General features: G+C 44.3%; 2 protein-coding genes across 9 annotated transcripts in view; one reads left to right on the forward strand and one right to left on the reverse strand.

Moving 5' to 3' along the window:
* The first annotated feature begins 779 nt into the window (after positions 1–779).
* On the forward strand, positions 780–6,180 carry LOC113451410 (chemerin-like receptor 1). Of its 3 annotated transcripts, XM_087940055.1 has the most exons (3): positions 780–997; positions 3,496–4,652; positions 4,701–6,180. In XM_087940055.1, the coding sequence occupies exon 2, from the start codon at positions 3,546–3,548 to the stop codon at positions 4,617–4,619; it is 1,074 nt and encodes a 357-aa protein (XP_087796181.1). In that variant the 5' UTR covers positions 780–997; positions 3,496–3,545; the 3' UTR covers positions 4,620–4,652; positions 4,701–6,180. The 3 variants fall into 3 exon arrangements, with proteins under 3 accessions (XP_087796181.1, XP_087796179.1, XP_087796180.1); XM_087940053.1 differs by having other exon boundaries at positions 3,496–6,180; XM_087940054.1 differs by having other exon boundaries at positions 3,534–6,180.
* Positions 6,181–7,990: 1,810 nt separating this feature from the next.
* Positions 7,991–16,859, reverse strand: part of PHLDB3 (pleckstrin homology like domain family B member 3) — a 53,422-nt gene continuing 44,553 nt past the window's right edge. For all 6 annotated transcript variants that reach the window (XM_087940050.1, XM_087940047.1, XM_087940052.1 and 3 more), the window contains 5 exons: positions 16,616–16,703; positions 14,743–14,799; positions 13,406–13,625; positions 12,489–12,574; positions 7,991–8,828 (listed from right to left, as the gene is read on the reverse strand). In XM_087940050.1, the coding sequence (XP_087796176.1) occupies positions 8,694–8,828; positions 12,489–12,574; positions 13,406–13,625; positions 14,743–14,799; positions 16,616–16,703 (586 nt within the window). In that variant the 3' untranslated portion in view covers positions 7,991–8,693. The remainder of the gene's footprint in view (positions 8,829–12,488; positions 12,575–13,405; positions 13,626–14,742; positions 14,800–16,615; positions 16,704–16,859) is intronic.

A 16,859-nucleotide genomic window follows, 5' to 3' on the forward strand; every position in this document is an offset into this window, starting at 1 on the left:
GCACATAACTGAAACCATAGTAAAGCTATTTTTCTCTTTAAGCATGTGATGCTGGCTCTGAGGGATCCCTGATCAATCCAGGTTCTAGATTTGCAGGAACTTCAGTGAGTTTCTCTGGTGTTTTCTGCAAAATGGATGCGTGTGTGTTTCGGTGTGGGTGCAACTATTTCCCCCCCGCACACACACACACACTTCTCTTTCATTCCTAACCAAGCATAAAGAACCCAATTTAACACTTAACGGAGAAAAATCTGAGTTCAAATTCAACACCACCCAAAATCCAAGACATCCAGATTCAGTCCTGCTAATTGACGTGACTTATTTTCATAAAATACTATAAAATGGAGGCAGTTGACATTTGACTTTAAAAGACACCCCTTGCCCCAATTATACAGGTAGTCTTCCACATGCAACAGTTCATTCAGGGACCATTTGAAGTTACGACAACACTGAAAAAAGGGGACAGGACCATTTTTCACACTTATGACCATTGCAACTTCCCCACGGTGGTGGGATCGAAATGCAGGCGCTTGGCCACAGATTCATACTTATGATGGCTACAGTGTCTGTTTTGCCACCTTCTGACAAAGAAAGTCAATGGGGAAGCCAGATTCACTTAACAACCATGTTACTAACTAAACAGTTATGAAATCTCCTGCTGGTTTATGCAACTAGACAGTTGGCTGTGACAAAATTACCACGGACAACGTGCTGCGGTGTTTGCTAAATCAAGTCGCTCTTCGGAAATATATCGCAAGAAGATAAGCAGAGATTCTGAAAGCCAGCAAATTTCGGTGGCTTTTGCGGAATGTCAGCAACTTCTCAGAAAAAAACCAACCGCATGGACTGTCCTTTATTTATGTTCCTTATAAAGCCACTTTGTTGATTCAAGGGAGAGTAGCAGAGAGAAGACGAACTGCAACTGAATAATTCTTAGTCCCCTGTAAGAAGCAGCTCAACGAAAGAAAAGAGACGTGATTCCTGAGGCTTCAAACAGGTATTTCTGGAGTCTGACCTAGGATGCTGCATCTTCTTGTGGGGTTGGGTTTATCGCATTTCCTCAAAAATAAGACCCTGTCTTATTTATTTTTTTTGCCACCAAAAAGGCACCAGGTCTTATTTTCGGGGGATGTCATCCACTGACTAACCTCACTTGTGCGTGTGCCCCCCCCCACCTCCTTTTCACTATCAGAGGCCTTCAGGAATTTCTTCTGTGGCCAACAAGTCTTTCCTGAAGGCCTCTGCAGCCGATAACAGAGCTCTGGATCGATCCGGAGCTTTCTTATCAGCTACAGAAGCCTTCAGGAAAGCCTTGCCAGCCTTGGTGGCTGCAGAAGAAATGGGCCAGCAAGGCAGGTATCGGGGTGTGTGAGGCCTGGCTACAACTGTTTTTCAGGCCAGTCAGGGGCCAGTCAGAGGTGGTATTTGCCGGTTCTCTGAACTACTCAAAATTTCCGCTACCGGTTCTCCAGAACTGGTCAGAACCTGCTGAATACCACCTCTGATGTATATCACTGGATGTTTTAGTTGGGCTCAATGATCATTTAATCCAACCTTATACAGGAAATTTCCTATTCCAGAATTCCTAATGACCATCCAATCTCGGATTTGAAAGCTTTGATTTAGAAGAACTGGTGGTTATTCCAAGCAGCCAGTTCCACCATCAGCAAAAAATATGGCCGTCTCCTTTGGTGCCCCGCTGTGTAAAATGCAAAAGTATTTTGAGTGATTTAAAGAGGAGTGACACCACGTTCTTCATTTCTACTTTTAGCAAAGTTTGGTTATTTGCCCCCAGTTCATATGGGGAGAGGAGGAGGGGTGATTTGCGGTAGAGTAGACAAAGACAACTTGGACACTTCTAAGAATGGGAAATGATCTTCCATTTAAAACTGTTTCCGTTCAGAAACAAACTGAGATGTTTCTAAATGTATTAAAGTAGATGGGTTTGTTTCCAAGTAAATACAACACGAATTGGTTGAAGTTGACTCGTCATAGAAGGGGTAGAAATGAGTTGGAATTCCACCCTCTAGTGATGGACCATGGGAATTGAAATACAGCCAGTCTGGAAACATCACATTGGAAAGCCTTGGAGAAAAGAGCATGCGTGCATGTTTACATTACAGATAGTCCTCGACTTACGACGACAATTGAGTCCAACATTTCTGTTGCTAAGTGAAACATTTGCTATGCGAATTTTGCCCCATTTTATGTCATTAAGCTGTTAAGTGAATCACTCCAGTTGTTAAGTTAATATCCTGGTTGTTAAGTGAATCTACTTGCCCCGTTGACTTTGCTTGTCAGGAGGTCGCAAAACGGGATCATGTGACCCTGGGACCCTGCGACCGTCGTAAATAGGAATCAGTTGCCAAGCATCCAAATTTTGTTCACGTGATCCTGGGGAATGCTGCAATGGCTGTAAGTGTGAAAAATGGCCATAAGATATGTTTTCCCTGGTGCCGTTGTAACTTTAAACGGTCACTAAACGAACTGTTGTAAATCAATGACTCACAAGCTTTTTAGGGTCTATCAAAGCTGGTGGCAGGAAAGCAGATAATCCTAATGCATCCAAGGGCAGATAAAAAGAGGATAATTTAGCTAGAGAATTTGGAAAATTTTGGAACAAACCCAGGGCTGTAAAGGTAAAACATTTCCAATTTGCCCAGACTAATGTCAAACTTTTAGCAATGTTGATAAAGAAAAGGTATTGGATTACAGAAGTTTCACCTACTTAATACAATTGCTGTATTTTTGGGAGCATTAAGATGCACTTTTTCCAGCCCTAAAAGTAGGTGAAAACGTCTGTGCGTCTTATACACTGGATATTGCCAAAGCCCCACCCACCCACCCACCCACCAGGCCCCCACCCTTCGGCCTCTGCCTCCCAGCAATTTGCAAACAGCAAACTGCCTTGTCCACTTCAGCACAGCCTGATTTAGTACAAGCAGTTGATTGTCGGTTGGTTGGCCTCCTGATGATCAGCTGTTTCAGACTGCAGGGATCGCCATCGCCTATTGCCGCCTCCGCACGCCCCATTTTCGGCCTCTACATCCCATTTTTTTGCTTCCGTGCACCCCATTTTCACCCTCCGCGCACCCCATTTTCCACCTATTCCGATCCCCACTGCCCAGAACAGGCTGAAAATGGGGCACGCGGAGGCGGCAATAGACGATGGCAATCCCTGCAAACTGAAACATCTGATTGTCGGGAGGCTGATCCTACCGACAATCAGCTGCTTGTGCTAAATCAGGCTGTGCTGAAGCTGACCAGGCGGTTTGCTGATTGCTGCAAGGAGGCAAATTGCTGGGAGGCAGAGGCAGATTTTTTCTCTCTCTTGTTTTCCTCCATGAAAACTAGGCACATCTTATACTTCAGAGTGTCTTATACTCCCAAAAATATGGTATTTTAGCGCCTTTAACATGTTATTCTTCCAAGTTTTGAAGATCTCCAGAGCAGGTGGATCAAATAACACGAATTCTTTGATTCTCCCTTTTCCAGATTGTTTTCATTAGAGAAGATCATCTTAATTTTTTTAGGTGCTAGTCATCATGAATGCTAGTTCCACTGCTTTGTGGCTTCCCAATGTACCCTGGCCATCCCCCTTGGAAACTGACTCTGACCTGAACAGGTTCAGAGACATCCTTAAGATCATCTTCTACACGGTTATTTTTCTCCTTGGTTCCCTCGGCAATGGAGTTGTGATCTGGATCACCACCCGCCAGGTTTCACGGACCATCAGCTGCGTCTGGTTCTTCAACCTAGCTGTGGCTGACTTTCTTTTCTCTGTGAGCCGTATAGCGCCACTTGTTGCGGTGAAGGAAGGTTGGATCTTCGGGAGTTTTGCATGCAAAGCCAACGGCTTCATCAAGTACCTCAACATGTTCTGCAGCGAATTTCTCTTAGCCACAATCAGCATGGACCGGGCTGCTTGTATCGCTTACCCATTATGGGCCAGAAAACACCGGAACATCCGCTTGGCATGGCTCGCCGCCATCGGAGCTTGGCTCACGGCCATCATCACAAGCATTCCTTTCTCCCTTTACCGGAAGCTGGACACAAAGAACAACCGAACTAAATGCTTGGTGATGCTAAAGGGAGAAGAACTGGGAGTAGAAGTGTCGATCTCCATGTTGAGACTGATATGTGGGTTCTTGGTCCCCTTCACCATCATCGTGCTATGCTACGGCATCATCATCGTGGTCCTCAGGAGACGTCAGACCTCCCACCACTCAAAGAAGTCCTTCAAGGTCATATTGGCCCTGGTGGTGACCTTCTTCCTCTGTTGGTTGCCCTATCACATCACCCAGCTCCTTAAATGGCCAGGATTGAGTGGCCCAACCTTCTCGTTTGTTACTCTTGTTACGGCCTTCTTGGCCTACCTCAACAGTTGTGCAAATCCATTCCTTTACTTCTTCATGGGCATGGACTTCCACAAAAAGTGGACCCTCTATAATATCATCAGGGCACTCAAGAGAACCTTGCTGGAAGAGGGCAGCTCTCGAAGTACAAAATCCACTAATAGCCACAAAGGATCAATTTCTATGAATGAACAGGCAATATCGTCAGAAATCTCTCAGTTGCACTGTGAAAACTCAACCGGGGATGGGATTCAAATTTCTTAACTACCAGTTCTGTGGACGTGGCCTAATTTGTGGGTTTGGCTGGGTGGTCATATGACTGGGTGGGCATGGCTTACTGACTAGGCATGGCTTGGTGGTCATGTGACTGGCTGGGTGTGGCTTGTAAATATCGACTTTTTTTTTACAAAAAAAGAGCAACTTTTACCCCAAATCAGGCAAAGCACGCAGGCAGATAGAGTTGCTTGCAGAATCACAGATTCACTCATAGATCTATGATTCTGCAATCTGCTACCTGAGTCTGTACTGAAAAATAGAAGCTTCAATCCTAAGGAAGGTTCAGCTCTGCTTTTAAGATTAGCTAGAAAGCAAAAACATCCAATGATTTCCTGCTTTCTAGCTAATCTAAATCTCCTAGCACAGCAGAACAGTTGATGGTTGAGGGGGAAAAAAGGAAAAATAGAAACATACCAAACGCAGGCAAGTTTGAGGGCCTGCATGCCAGGTAAAGAGTGAGTGGGTGGGGAGGGGAAGGGAGGGGCAGGCCAGCCAGTGGCGTGATTTGCCGGTTCTCTGAACTGCAAAGAATTGTAACAACCGGTTCTATAGAACTGGTCCGACCAGGTAGAATCCCACCCCTGAACTCAACCACTCCAATGTGAAGCATCCCAGGAGCAGTGAAATTTGAAATTGTGTACTTCCATTGTTGTCCCATCCCCAAGCCATATTTTTGGACATGCTGAATTTTTAAATATTTGTAGGTGGAAAGGGCTGACAGAAAGCAGCCTTTTCCCTCATAAGAGCCAAGGTGGCGTAGTGGTGAGAGTGCAGTACTGCAGGCGACTTCTGCTGACTGCCGGCTGCCTGCAATTTGGCAGTTCAAATCTCATCAGGCTCAAGGTTGATTTGGCCTTCCATCCTTCTGAGGTGGGTCAAATGAGGACCCAGGTTGTTGGGGGCAAGAGGCTGACTCTGTAAACCACTCAGAGAGGGCTGTAAAAGCACTGTGAAGCGGTATATAAGTCTAAATGTTATTGCTATGGTATAACGAGCTGTGAAATTGCTTTAATTGTTTTGCATTGGTTACATAACATCTGTGCATCATGTTAGTCATATCTGAATGTTGATTTCTTTCAGGCTCTTATTCATCAGGAACCTTATCAGGGTTTATCTCTAATTTTAGTCAAATCATAAGCCATCATGGAACCATCTTAAAATGATAGCTAAGATAGCCTCTGGTTCTGCTTTTCTAGTTTTGAAAAGAACACGGGCACCGAACTTTGGTGACTTTAAGACTTGCAGACTTCAACTCCCAGAATTCCCCATTCCCAGCATGGCTGGGAATGGGGAATTCTGGGAGTTGAAATCCGCAAGTCTTAAAGATGACACGGCTGGACACCCCTGCTTTTGGCCTGCAACTTTATGGATGCAAGATTATACTCAGCTGTGCTATTTATTGTTTATACTTGTTAGAAAATAGGAAATTGCTCCTGCGCGAACCTGGTGAGAAGCTTGGGCGTGCAGATGTGATTTCTGATTTTATGTGTGCTGGAATTATTGGGATGGGTAGAAGCCTCCTTGTTCTGCAATAAATCTGTCATTTTTTTCCCCCTTTCTGGTGACTCTTAAGTGCATGTTGCAGAAGAGAGAGTTAACCAACTGTTGTAAAATCTGGTGGTTAGATAACTCAATTTCTGTCTCGGATTGCTATCAGAGTTCCCCCGAAGCTGTCTGAAAGGATTCTGCAATGAACTTTCTCAACTTTCCTATGTTCAAAAGAAGGCTCTTCAACTTTGATTCAAAGTTTTTCAAGAACAGTCACACTAGGTATTAACTGTTTCACTTAGCAACAGAAATGTTGGGCTCACTTGTGGTCATACCATGAGGACTGTATGTATCTGGAGGGAGCCGTCAGCTTTAGAATAACAATACAACACCCCCCCAATTCTACCAGCCTTTGCTCTGTGTTTGCTTTAGTTTTAATGTGAATGTTTTTAACTGTTAGGTAGTGGCTTACATTTTTAGTACTACTTCTTTATGGTACTAAAGTACTACTAATTAAAGTACTTTAGTGCTACTCTGGGCTCTGTGAAGGTTTACAGGCTTCTTACTATTACAACTAGACAACGTGTGATCAGTTGCTTCATCATTTCAAAGGTATTTCCTTACCTAAAGAGAAATCGAATGATCACATTACAGGCAAAAAGCAGGAGTGACTTTTGGCTTCCTGCTGGTTTCCCCAGTGACTTTCCTTGCAGGAAGCTGACAGGGAGCATTGGAAATTATGGGATGGGCTCAGGGGTGGGATTCTACAGGTTCGCACCTATTCGCTAGAACCAGTTGTTAACATTATAAGCAGTTCGGTTGTTAGGAAGAAATTACTGGCCTAATCCTGTAAGGAAGGCAGGAAGGAAACATTCTGGTGTTGCTTACAGAAACTGCCTCTCCATTAACCCTTATTACTTTGTTGGCAGGACTAGACTTCCTGTCTCAGGAACTTCTCTGGAGTTTTTTTTCCTCTTTTGATGGTACTTTGCTTGTGTGGAGTGACCATTCAAAGTTACAATGGCACTGAAAAAAGTGACTTCTGACCATTTTTCACACTTACGACTGTTGCAGCATCCTCACGGTCACGAGAGGCCAGGCGAGGAGATGCGTGCCTCGATGTGAGTGATGTTGAGTTGGCCACGCCCAGCCAGTCACATGACCACCAAGCCACACCCACCAGCCAAGCCACACTCACAGAACCAGTTGTTAAAAACATGGAATCCCACTCCTGGATGGGCTGCTGGGGGTTTGCAGGGGTTTGGGAGAGCCCCTAGCTAAGATTCTGTGCAGTTTGGAGATCCCCCAAATCCCACCCCTGGGCTGGCCTCGCCCACCCTCCCCACCCCCTCCCAGGAGTCCATTTTGGATGCAGATAAGTGCAGGGTGTGCGTGGAGATACGGGAATGGTGAAAAACGGGCCTCCTGGAATTTTGGGGGATGCCAGAACTGGGGCCATTTCCAGCTTCCAGATCCCGGCGAAGCTGTTTTCGCCCTTCTGGAGGCTCGAGAGCCCAGGGATGGCAAAAATGCCTCCCCCGGTGCAGGAGGCTGACTAGGCCACGCCCACCATGGCCACACCCACCCACCCAGCAACCAGGCAGAGAACCCCTGGCTACAATGTTTGAAGCCCACCCCTGGTTACGGCTCTGCAACCATTTTTATCCTTGTATAAATGAGCACTCAAGAACAATGTAGGCTCCTTAAAATCTTGTCTTCTAGACCAGAGATCTTCAACCTTGGCCACTTTAAGTCTGGAGGACTTCAACTCCTAGGTTTGCTGGCTGGGGAATTCTGGGAGTTGAAGTCCGCCAGGCTTAAAGTTGCCAAGGTTGGAGACCCCTCTTCTAGGCAGGTATAGACTGAGTCTGTTTTCACTGGAAGGATTTTATACAATAAATATTCCATACATGATTTTGTACACGGCTTCCCCTTTCAACAGTGTTCCCAGGTTTTTAAAGAAAAGAACCCCAAACACATAAATAAATATAGAGATCTATACAGCCTTGGGGAGGAGGGGGGAAAGTTCTCCCTTCTGATCAAGGAAAAAGGCACTTCCGTTCAAAGTGTCCTACAGAAATCTCAAGAACATTTTCCATCTGCCAACTGACTTATGCCATTGCAAAAACATCTCCTCTGATTTCCAGAGAAGCGTCATTTTTTTTTTTTTTTTTTTTGGAGTTAAGGGCATCTTCCAGAGAAATTGTTCTGAATTCTCTGGAATAAGTTTGCTATCTTTTATGCCACGGGCTGGAATCCATACCAACAGCCTGGTCTTCCAAAAGGCCTTTTCAAAGTTTTCTCCAGCAGACTTTGTGTGATTGGAAATGTCTTCTGAGCTAGTCCATGAAACATTCAACCTATCCATCATCTTTAAGCATCGACAGCTGCAACTCTGGGTACCGAACAAGCCCTATATGGTAGTTAAGACTCCAGCCAACATTAAAGCATCCAAGTTCGGCCACTGGATGTCTTGTTGATCGGTTTTCCCTTAGAAGGAGATACCCCAGTAAAACCTTGGGAAGAAGTGCTAAACCGAAGAGTTTAAGTGTCCATTTCCTAGGAAAAACCTAGTCAGTATCGAGTGTTCTCCTCTGCTGCTGTGACAATTGCATCCATCCAGATCCTCATAGCCTCTGGACTTGGGGCCACCATGCAAAAGAGACGATCATAGGTTTTGACACAGAAAGTCAGTTTCGGGTTGGGACTCTGCCAAAAAACAAAAAGAGGAATGAATGGACGAATGAAAATAATGGGCTGTATTCACACAGAACCTCTTAACCCTCGTACTGAATTGACCCATACATCTGAGTTAGAGTCATCCTTTTTTTTTTCCTTTCTAGTGTTTTTCTGCAAAGCGAAGGCTCCACTTTTTCTCCTACATCAATCAAGTGTTGGTCCATTAGTTTCCATAGAAATTGACCAATTGATTTGTCACGAGCCTGATGTAGTGGACTGAGAGAGAGAGTGACTGGTCCAAAATTCCCCAGTTGGCTTTCATAACTAAGGCAAGACTAAAACTCACTGACTCCTGGTGAGTGTCCCAAACTCACCCAGCTGGCTTTCATGCTTAAGGTAGGACTAGAACTCACCATCTCCTAGTGATTGGCCCAAACTCACCCAGCCTGCTTTCATACCTAAGGTGAGACTAGAACTCACTGTCACCTAGTTTCTAGCCTGGCACCTTCACCATTGTACCAAAATAATGTGAGGGTTCATAAGCTGAAGCCCAAGTTAACTCAATGTGCTGACTCATTGCTATAAGCAATGCACATAAGCAACAACAGAAAACCTAATTAAGATTTGGATAGCCAATTGAATATGGTGTATCGATGCAATTGTGAGATTTATAACTGATGTTTATAACACATGTTGAGTGAAGATCATTGTGCAAAAACATAAATACTGTATTATTTTAAAGACTGGTTTGCTTGTTTCTTTTGTATGTTTGCATACAACTGCCTCATGGCAGTTCACAGCAAGCCCATGAAAAACTCTTAGAAATAAATAAAAAAATAAACTAAACTAGAAAAAGACCGCAAAGCATTACAGCATTAAAATGTCAAGATAAAGGCCCATCACAGAAGGCAGAAGCAAACGCAGCACTGTTAGCAATTGAAAACTGGCAGTAATTAAAATGGGGTTGTAAAAGGCAAAAAGCTAAATGTATAAAAACACTTCACAGGAAGTGTTAATACCACTTTATAATGCCTTGGTAAGGCCACACTTAGAAGACTGCATCAAGTTTTGGTTGCCACGATGTAAAAAAGAAGTTGAGACTCTAGAAAGAATGCAGAGAAGAGCAACAAAGATGATTAGGGGACTGGAGGCTAAAACATATGAAGAACGGTTGCAGGAACTGGGTATGTCTAGTCTAATGAAAAGAAGGACTAGGGGAGACATGATAGCAGAGTTTCAATATCTCAGGGGCTGCCACAAAGAAGAGGGAGTCAAGCTATTCTCCAAAGCACCAGAAGGCAGGACAAGAAGCAACGGATGGAAACTCATCAAGGAGAGAAGCAACTTAGAACTAAGGAGACATTTCCTGACAGTTGGACCAATTAATCAGTGGAACAACTTGCCTCCAGAAGTTGTGAATGATCCAACACTAGGAGATTTTAAAAAGATGTTAGATAACCATTTGTGTCATGCCCCTGGTGGAGACTGACTCTGAGGGAGAGGAGGAACAGCCAACAGGGAGTGGGAGTGTGGCTCCGGAGGTGGTGGAGGAGGCTGGGGAAGGGCAGAGGCTGGCTGAGCAGTCAGAGGAGGATCCAGGCCCATCCCCTATCCATCCTAGGTCACGCAGGGGAGGAGGATCAGGGAAAAGCGAGGTCTACTCAGGAGGAGATTACCATGATCCTCCTCGTGGCTTGCAGGTGGGAGCTATGTATATAACTTTGCAACTGCGCAGTTAGAATTCGCAGGAGTCAATTTAGTGTTCACCTTGAAAGAGGTTTATCTTTGCTGGCGTTCTTCCCATGGACTTTTCTCGGTTATTTTCCTGGGGTTTATGATTGGTTATCTTGGTTTGCTTCGGAACTCTCATCAATGCGGTTTGTTTTGGTTTTCTGTTTGCCTCATTATTTACTTTTGTGACTTTAAACTGTGCCTAATAAAACAGTGAAGTTAAGTTGAAGGCCTTACGGGACTTTAATATATGTTTTGGGTTTAGGGTTATTTTGCGAGACTACGGATCATCATAATTTGTCTGAAGTGGTGTGGGGCTTCCTGCCTAGGCAGGGGGTTGGACTAGAAGATCTCCAAGGTCCCTTCCAATTCTGCTATTCTACTCCATTCCATTCCATTCCTATTTCTATTTCTATTCTAAAATATGTCTCAGGGGTTTTCTCAAGTGATATCTGTGAAAAAGCCAAGATAATTGGTTTTGGGAAGGGAAAGAAGTATACAAAACATGACAACTTTTCTAAGGAAATTAGGGCAATTTGATCTTGAACTAGTTTCATTATTCAGTCACTTGAATTATGATGAGAGTATTTGGAGGTGGTGGGAAACTTTGCAGAGAGGGCAATTTGCTTATGGAAAGTCCGACACATGGTTCCTGCCTTCTGCAGTTAAGATTCCCAGGTCAAGTTTAAGGGGCAAAAGGCTTCTGTTGAATAAATAGTTCTGGATAAAATTTATTACATGTCAGACGATTCTCAAAAACAGCAAAGGACACTGTTTTGACTAAGTCAGTTCAAACTTCACGTCTCTATTCCCGGACATTATTCGGTTTATAGTTATACTCATAAACTATTATCAGATGTTGTTTGTTTAGGATTATGACTTTGTGGGGGAAGAGGAGGGGGTTGAAATATTTGAAAGGAAGGGACTTGCACACACAAAGTTGGATTGTTGTTCCAACTCAGCCTGGAGAAGCCTGCATTAAATAAAGATGGTGTGAACTTCTGGCTAGAAAGAACAAGCAGCAAAGCAAAATGAATGTGGGATGAAAATTAAAATGTCTCGGACTTTAGGAATTACACAAAATAGCGCAAACTGACCTTTCCCATTCCGAAAAAAAAAGAGATTCAATTGGATGGTTTTATTGTTTATTTCTAGTGAAGAAATTTATTTGGTAAAGTTGCAAGGTTTACCTGACACAGAATTGGTTAAAATGTGAGTATTTAAGGGCAGTGGTATGCCCATTTTTGCTCAAGTCCAGTGAAATGATCAATGGCGAGAGAACAGTGTCAAATATATCTAAGTTATCATTTTAGAGTGATAAGTAATATAGAAAGCTTAAGAACTCCTGCAATATTTCATTGATTGGCAAATGATATTGATAACATCCTTCTTTCTTGTAAAACCAGCCTAGAATAGCTACTAATAAAAATCTAACATCATAGGTAAAGCCATTAGTTCATGAAAATACACTAATTTCTCAAACTGGACAACTTTTAAGACATGTGGACTTCAACTCCCAGAATTTCCCAGCCCACCGGGGGAATTCTGGAGATCGAAGTTCACATGTCCTAAAGTCCCCAAGTTTGAGAAACAATGCACTAAAACTTCATACTATAATATATAATCCCATTCATCAATCGACAGAGACAGAATTGAAATTCACAGCCTAAGCAAGCAGTTGTAAAATCAGACGAGAGCAGAATTTTTAAATTTGAAGCATGCAGCCCAATGTTGTGGAAATTTATTCCAAGATTTCTGGGGGGGAAATCATATTGGATGCTTCCACAGAATAATAAAATAAAAGCAAATTTTGTGGAGCAATTCTAGGAAGGGAAGCTTGGTCACTCACTCACTCAGCCCAAAATGCTAAAGGCCTGAATCAGTTTGGATCCCACACAGCCCCTCCCAGGTCTGCGTGGATTAAAAATGAGACTTTCAGCAAATCTCTACTCTTGGTACCTTGAAAGCACTGCGGAGATGATCACAATAAACCTCTTCAATGGCCTGGAAATAGATCACACCCTTAAGTTTGGTCTCTTCTTTGTCTGGAGGGGGATTTAAAAATAAATTCACAGGTCCATGTTAGCAAGTTGGAAAAGGCAGAAAACGAAGGCCCAGTGGATTCAATGAGAAATGGCTGAATTCATTGCTCTAATCTTGCCTTCAGTTCAGGGGTTATATTCACCCAATAAGTTTAAACAGGTCAATTGAAGACCTGCCAGCCACATTCACACGATCTTTAGGCATTTTATAGCATGTTTGCCTTTCTGCGGCTTAGCATCTGGTATAAATCCAAAGTATGTCTGTTACTTTATGATTCGGTACATTATGCAAAACTAGAAAATGGAATGGAATAGAACAGAACAGAATATAATATAACAGAAGCTGGAAGGGACCTTGGAGGTCTTCTAGTCCACCCCCACCCCCCACCCACCCCTGCCTAGGCAGGAAACCCTACGCCACTTCAGACAAATGGATATCCAATCTCTTCTTAAAAACCGCCAGTGTTGGAGAATTTACAACTTCTGGAGGCAAGTTGTTCCACTGATTAATTATTCTCACTGTCGGGAAATTTCTCCTGAGAGAAAGGAGTACCTTTCTAAACTATAGGGTTTCCTGCCTGAGCAGGTGGCTGGACTAGAGGACCTCCAAGATCCTTTCCAACTCTTGTTATTCTCAATGTTAATGCATCCTTTCTCCCGATCCCTTAGATAAGCAGTGCGTGCCAATGAAATGCACTGATGCTAAAACCGAATCTTCTCTATCAGCACCAGAGAGCACAACCTGGTGAAGAAGTAGCTCCCTGTCTCGATTCCCTCCTCTCTCTCTCGCTCTCTCTCTCCCCCTCCCTCCCTCCCTCTCTCTCTCTCTCTCACCTGTGTAATACGCCAAGACGCGCTTCTGCCGATCGAAAGTGAACCAACGTTTCTTCCAAGTCTTGATCCTCCCGCCCATTTTGACTAGGTAACCTTTGCAAGATTTGCCAGTCACCCTCACGTGCTGGCAAGTCTCGACGCTATGCCCCGACGCCTCCAGATGTTTCCGCAGGTCAAAGGCAGCCGGTTTAGGTTCCCGGATCTCCATGGGGTTGTGGATCTGTAGGGCAACGAGAAGGCAAGGCTTAAAACCAGACAAATGTCGGTCCAAGGAAGCCCTGCCTGAGCTGTGGTTTGTTTTTCCTCGTTTGGAGGAAAGAGATTTTGCGCAATCTCAGCATTCTTCCCACAGGCCCAGGGAAGACAGGATAGCGGTGTTCCAATATTTGAGGGGCTGCCCCAGAGAGGGGGATGGAGGGTGGGCCAAGGTATTTTTCAAAGCACCTGAAGGACAGACAAGAAATTATGGATGGAAACCGATGAAGGAGAGATTCAAACTAGAAATAAAGAGAAATTTCTGACGGTGAGAACAATCAACCCATGAAACAGAAGTTGCCTTTGGAAGTTGTGGGAGCTTCATCATCACTGGAGGCCTGCCATTTGTCAGAAATGGGGCAGGGTCTCCTGCTTGGACGGGAGGGATTGGACTAGATGACCTACCAGGTCCCTTCCAACTGTGTTAATCTAATCAGTGCCACATCGGAACAGATAGTTCCCTTCCTGTAACCTAAGCAACTGTGCTAAAGATAAGTCTTCCATGGTCCTCACAGTATATCGTAGCAGGAGACCAGAAAATAAGCTTCTAAGCTTTCTAACTTCTTCTAACCTGTATCTTCACAAGTTTAAATCAGGGGTCTCTAACCTTGGCAACTTTAAGACCTGTGGACCTCAACTCCCAGAATCCCCCAGCCAGCCATGGCTGGCTGGGGAATTCTGGGAGTTGAAGTCCACAAGTCTTAAAGTTGGCCACCCCTGTTTTAGATCATTAAATCAACGTCCTTCAGATGCAAGATGGGACTATGAAGATGAACAAATCACCTCTAATGAAAACACTGAGATTAAAATGAAATCTGGAGGGCACGCTCACCAGCATGTTAGGCCTGAACAAATAACGACATTACAGCCCAACATGATTCACCAACCAGACAAACTTCCCAACCTCATTTTAACCTAGCCTAGCCTGCTAAGAAAATCCTCCCAGTGCAAAACCTGGGCATTTCCTAAAGGTTTCCCTTTCCAAATCAGCTCAAACTCCGATCTCCCGAAGGCTGACCGAATGATCAGCAAAGCCTATGGTACTCTTGGGTTCTTCTAGAGAAAGACGCAGATCTCCTTACCATGTTCGACGAGGACAACTCAATACGCTTCACTTCTTCCGCTACTTTCTTCGCTTCCTGAAAGGAAAGACGGTTGAAGGCGGTTTGCGTGTGGTAAGAACAGGGGACAGGCAGTACCATCCCAGCTATTGCAGACATATCACCCCGCCACCCCTCAAAAAAACAAAAAAAACAAGCATACACAAGAAAGACCACAAGGACTTTCTCTTCCTCCTAGACCAACTCTGGGATATTTTTACCCAGCATGCAGGAAGAGCCGACAGGGTGAAATTTGCAACTTCCTCATTCTCAAAAACATGTGAGAAGCAGATGAGAAGCAGGGTTACTCCGGTTTAGAGCAAAAGTCACAGGAGTGAGTCAGGAAGGCTTTGATGTGTGTTTATTCCCCATTTGAAACTTTGGGGTGATTAGAATGATCCTAACCCTGTTAGCCTCTCCTAAGGCCCTAAAAAACTGACTACGTTCTCATGCTTGGGGTGCTAAATGTGTTTATAGCAATAGCAACAGCACTTAGACTTATACACCACTTTACAGTGCTTTACAGCCCTCTCTAAGCGGTTTACATAGTCAGACTATTGCCCTCCAAAATTCAGGTCCGCATTTGACCCACCTCGGAAGGATGGAAGGCTGAGTCGACCTGGAGCCAGGTGGGATTTGAACTGCCAAATTGCAGGCAGCCAGCAGGCAGCAGAAGTAGCTCGCAGTACTGCACTCTAACCACTGCACCACCGAGGCTCAGTTAAGAGCCCCATTTCTTGGCTGTATTGCTAACCGGTCAAGTATCTTGATCCTATGTATATTTATTTAATCCGGATTGTTAGGGATACACCCTAGCAAGATCTGCAGGGCAGTCAGGCAGGCAGGCAAAATATGTGAGATATCGTGTTGTGTAGCTTACACTCAGTAAAAGCAGATACAGTGCCGATTAAAGTAGTTTTATTCCAGCAAGAGTTAAAGCATAGTCAAAACAGTCCATATATCATACACTTAGTTCAGTCCGTCCAGGGATTTAGTGTTTTTAATTGCAATGCATTGTCTGGATTGTAAGTTGCCTGGAGTCATGGATTGAGACGGACAGCTATAGAAATTGATTGATTGAGTGATTGATTAATTGAATGAATGAATGAATGAATGAATGAATGAATGAATGAATGAATTGAATTGAATGTCCCAAAGGTGCTTTTCAAAGGCAATTAGACTTTCTTGGTTTTGACCTGGATGATTGAGAATCTTCACGGATGGATGGATGGATGAATGAATGAATTGAATGTCCCAAAGGTGCTTTTCAAAGGCAATTAGACTTTCTTGGGTTTTGACCTGAATGATTGAGAATCTCCACAGATCCGTAATGGCGAACCTATGGCACATGTGCCACAGGTGGCACGCAGAGCCATTTGTGCCGGCATCCGAGCCGCAGGCAAACTTACCTCACTGCACATGCATGCACCTCACAGCTGATTTTCGGCTGGTTTGAGGCCTTTTTCAGCCTCCCAGAGGCTGCAATACCGGAAGTGACGAAACAGGCCTATTATTCATCCTGCAAAGCCTGCAGAGGCTTTTTTCAAGCCTCTGGGAGGCCGAAAAAGGCACCAAACCATCCAAAAATCAGCTGTGAGGCACAGTGCAGGTCAGGGGGCAATGGAGGGAGCAGCAGGGGGCGGTATTGCACATGTATGCGCAGGGGGCATGGGGGTCACATGCATTGCCTTCTGGGTGCTGGCATGTGAGTGCGCACACGCAAGCTTGCACACAATTTTGGGCACAGGAGCCCAAAAAGTTTAGCCACCACTGCCATAGATAGATGGATGGATGAACGTATGACAAAAACTTGACTATGGTCCAGGAGCTGAGTCTGCTCATTTCAACCTCTTACCCTTTCTTGCAGCAATCGTTCTCGTTCAGCCATGGCTTCCCGCACCCGGCGTTCCATCTCTGCCAGTTTGGTGACACAGTTTTCAAGGCTGTTGGGAGAAATACCCAGTTAATGCCAATCAATCCACATGTACGTCCATGCCAATGGAAAGGAAACAGGCCCACTTATTATAGTCTTTGATTCATCAAACCATATCATTTTAAGATAGGAAGTGATCTTGGAATTTAATCCATCAGGTCACTCT

This window comes from Pseudonaja textilis, chromosome 10 (genome assembly GCF_049901715.1).
Source record: "Pseudonaja textilis isolate UNSWEBS1 chromosome 10, rPseTex1.2, whole genome shotgun sequence".
Taxonomy (NCBI): Eukaryota; Metazoa; Chordata; class Lepidosauria; order Squamata; family Elapidae; genus Pseudonaja; species Pseudonaja textilis.

Excerpts from the sequence above, each read along its gene's own strand:
- LOC113451410 (XM_087940053.1), top strand. The coding sequence starts at position 3,546 with ATGAATGCTAGTTCCACTGCTTTGTGGCTTCCCAATGTACCCTGGCCA.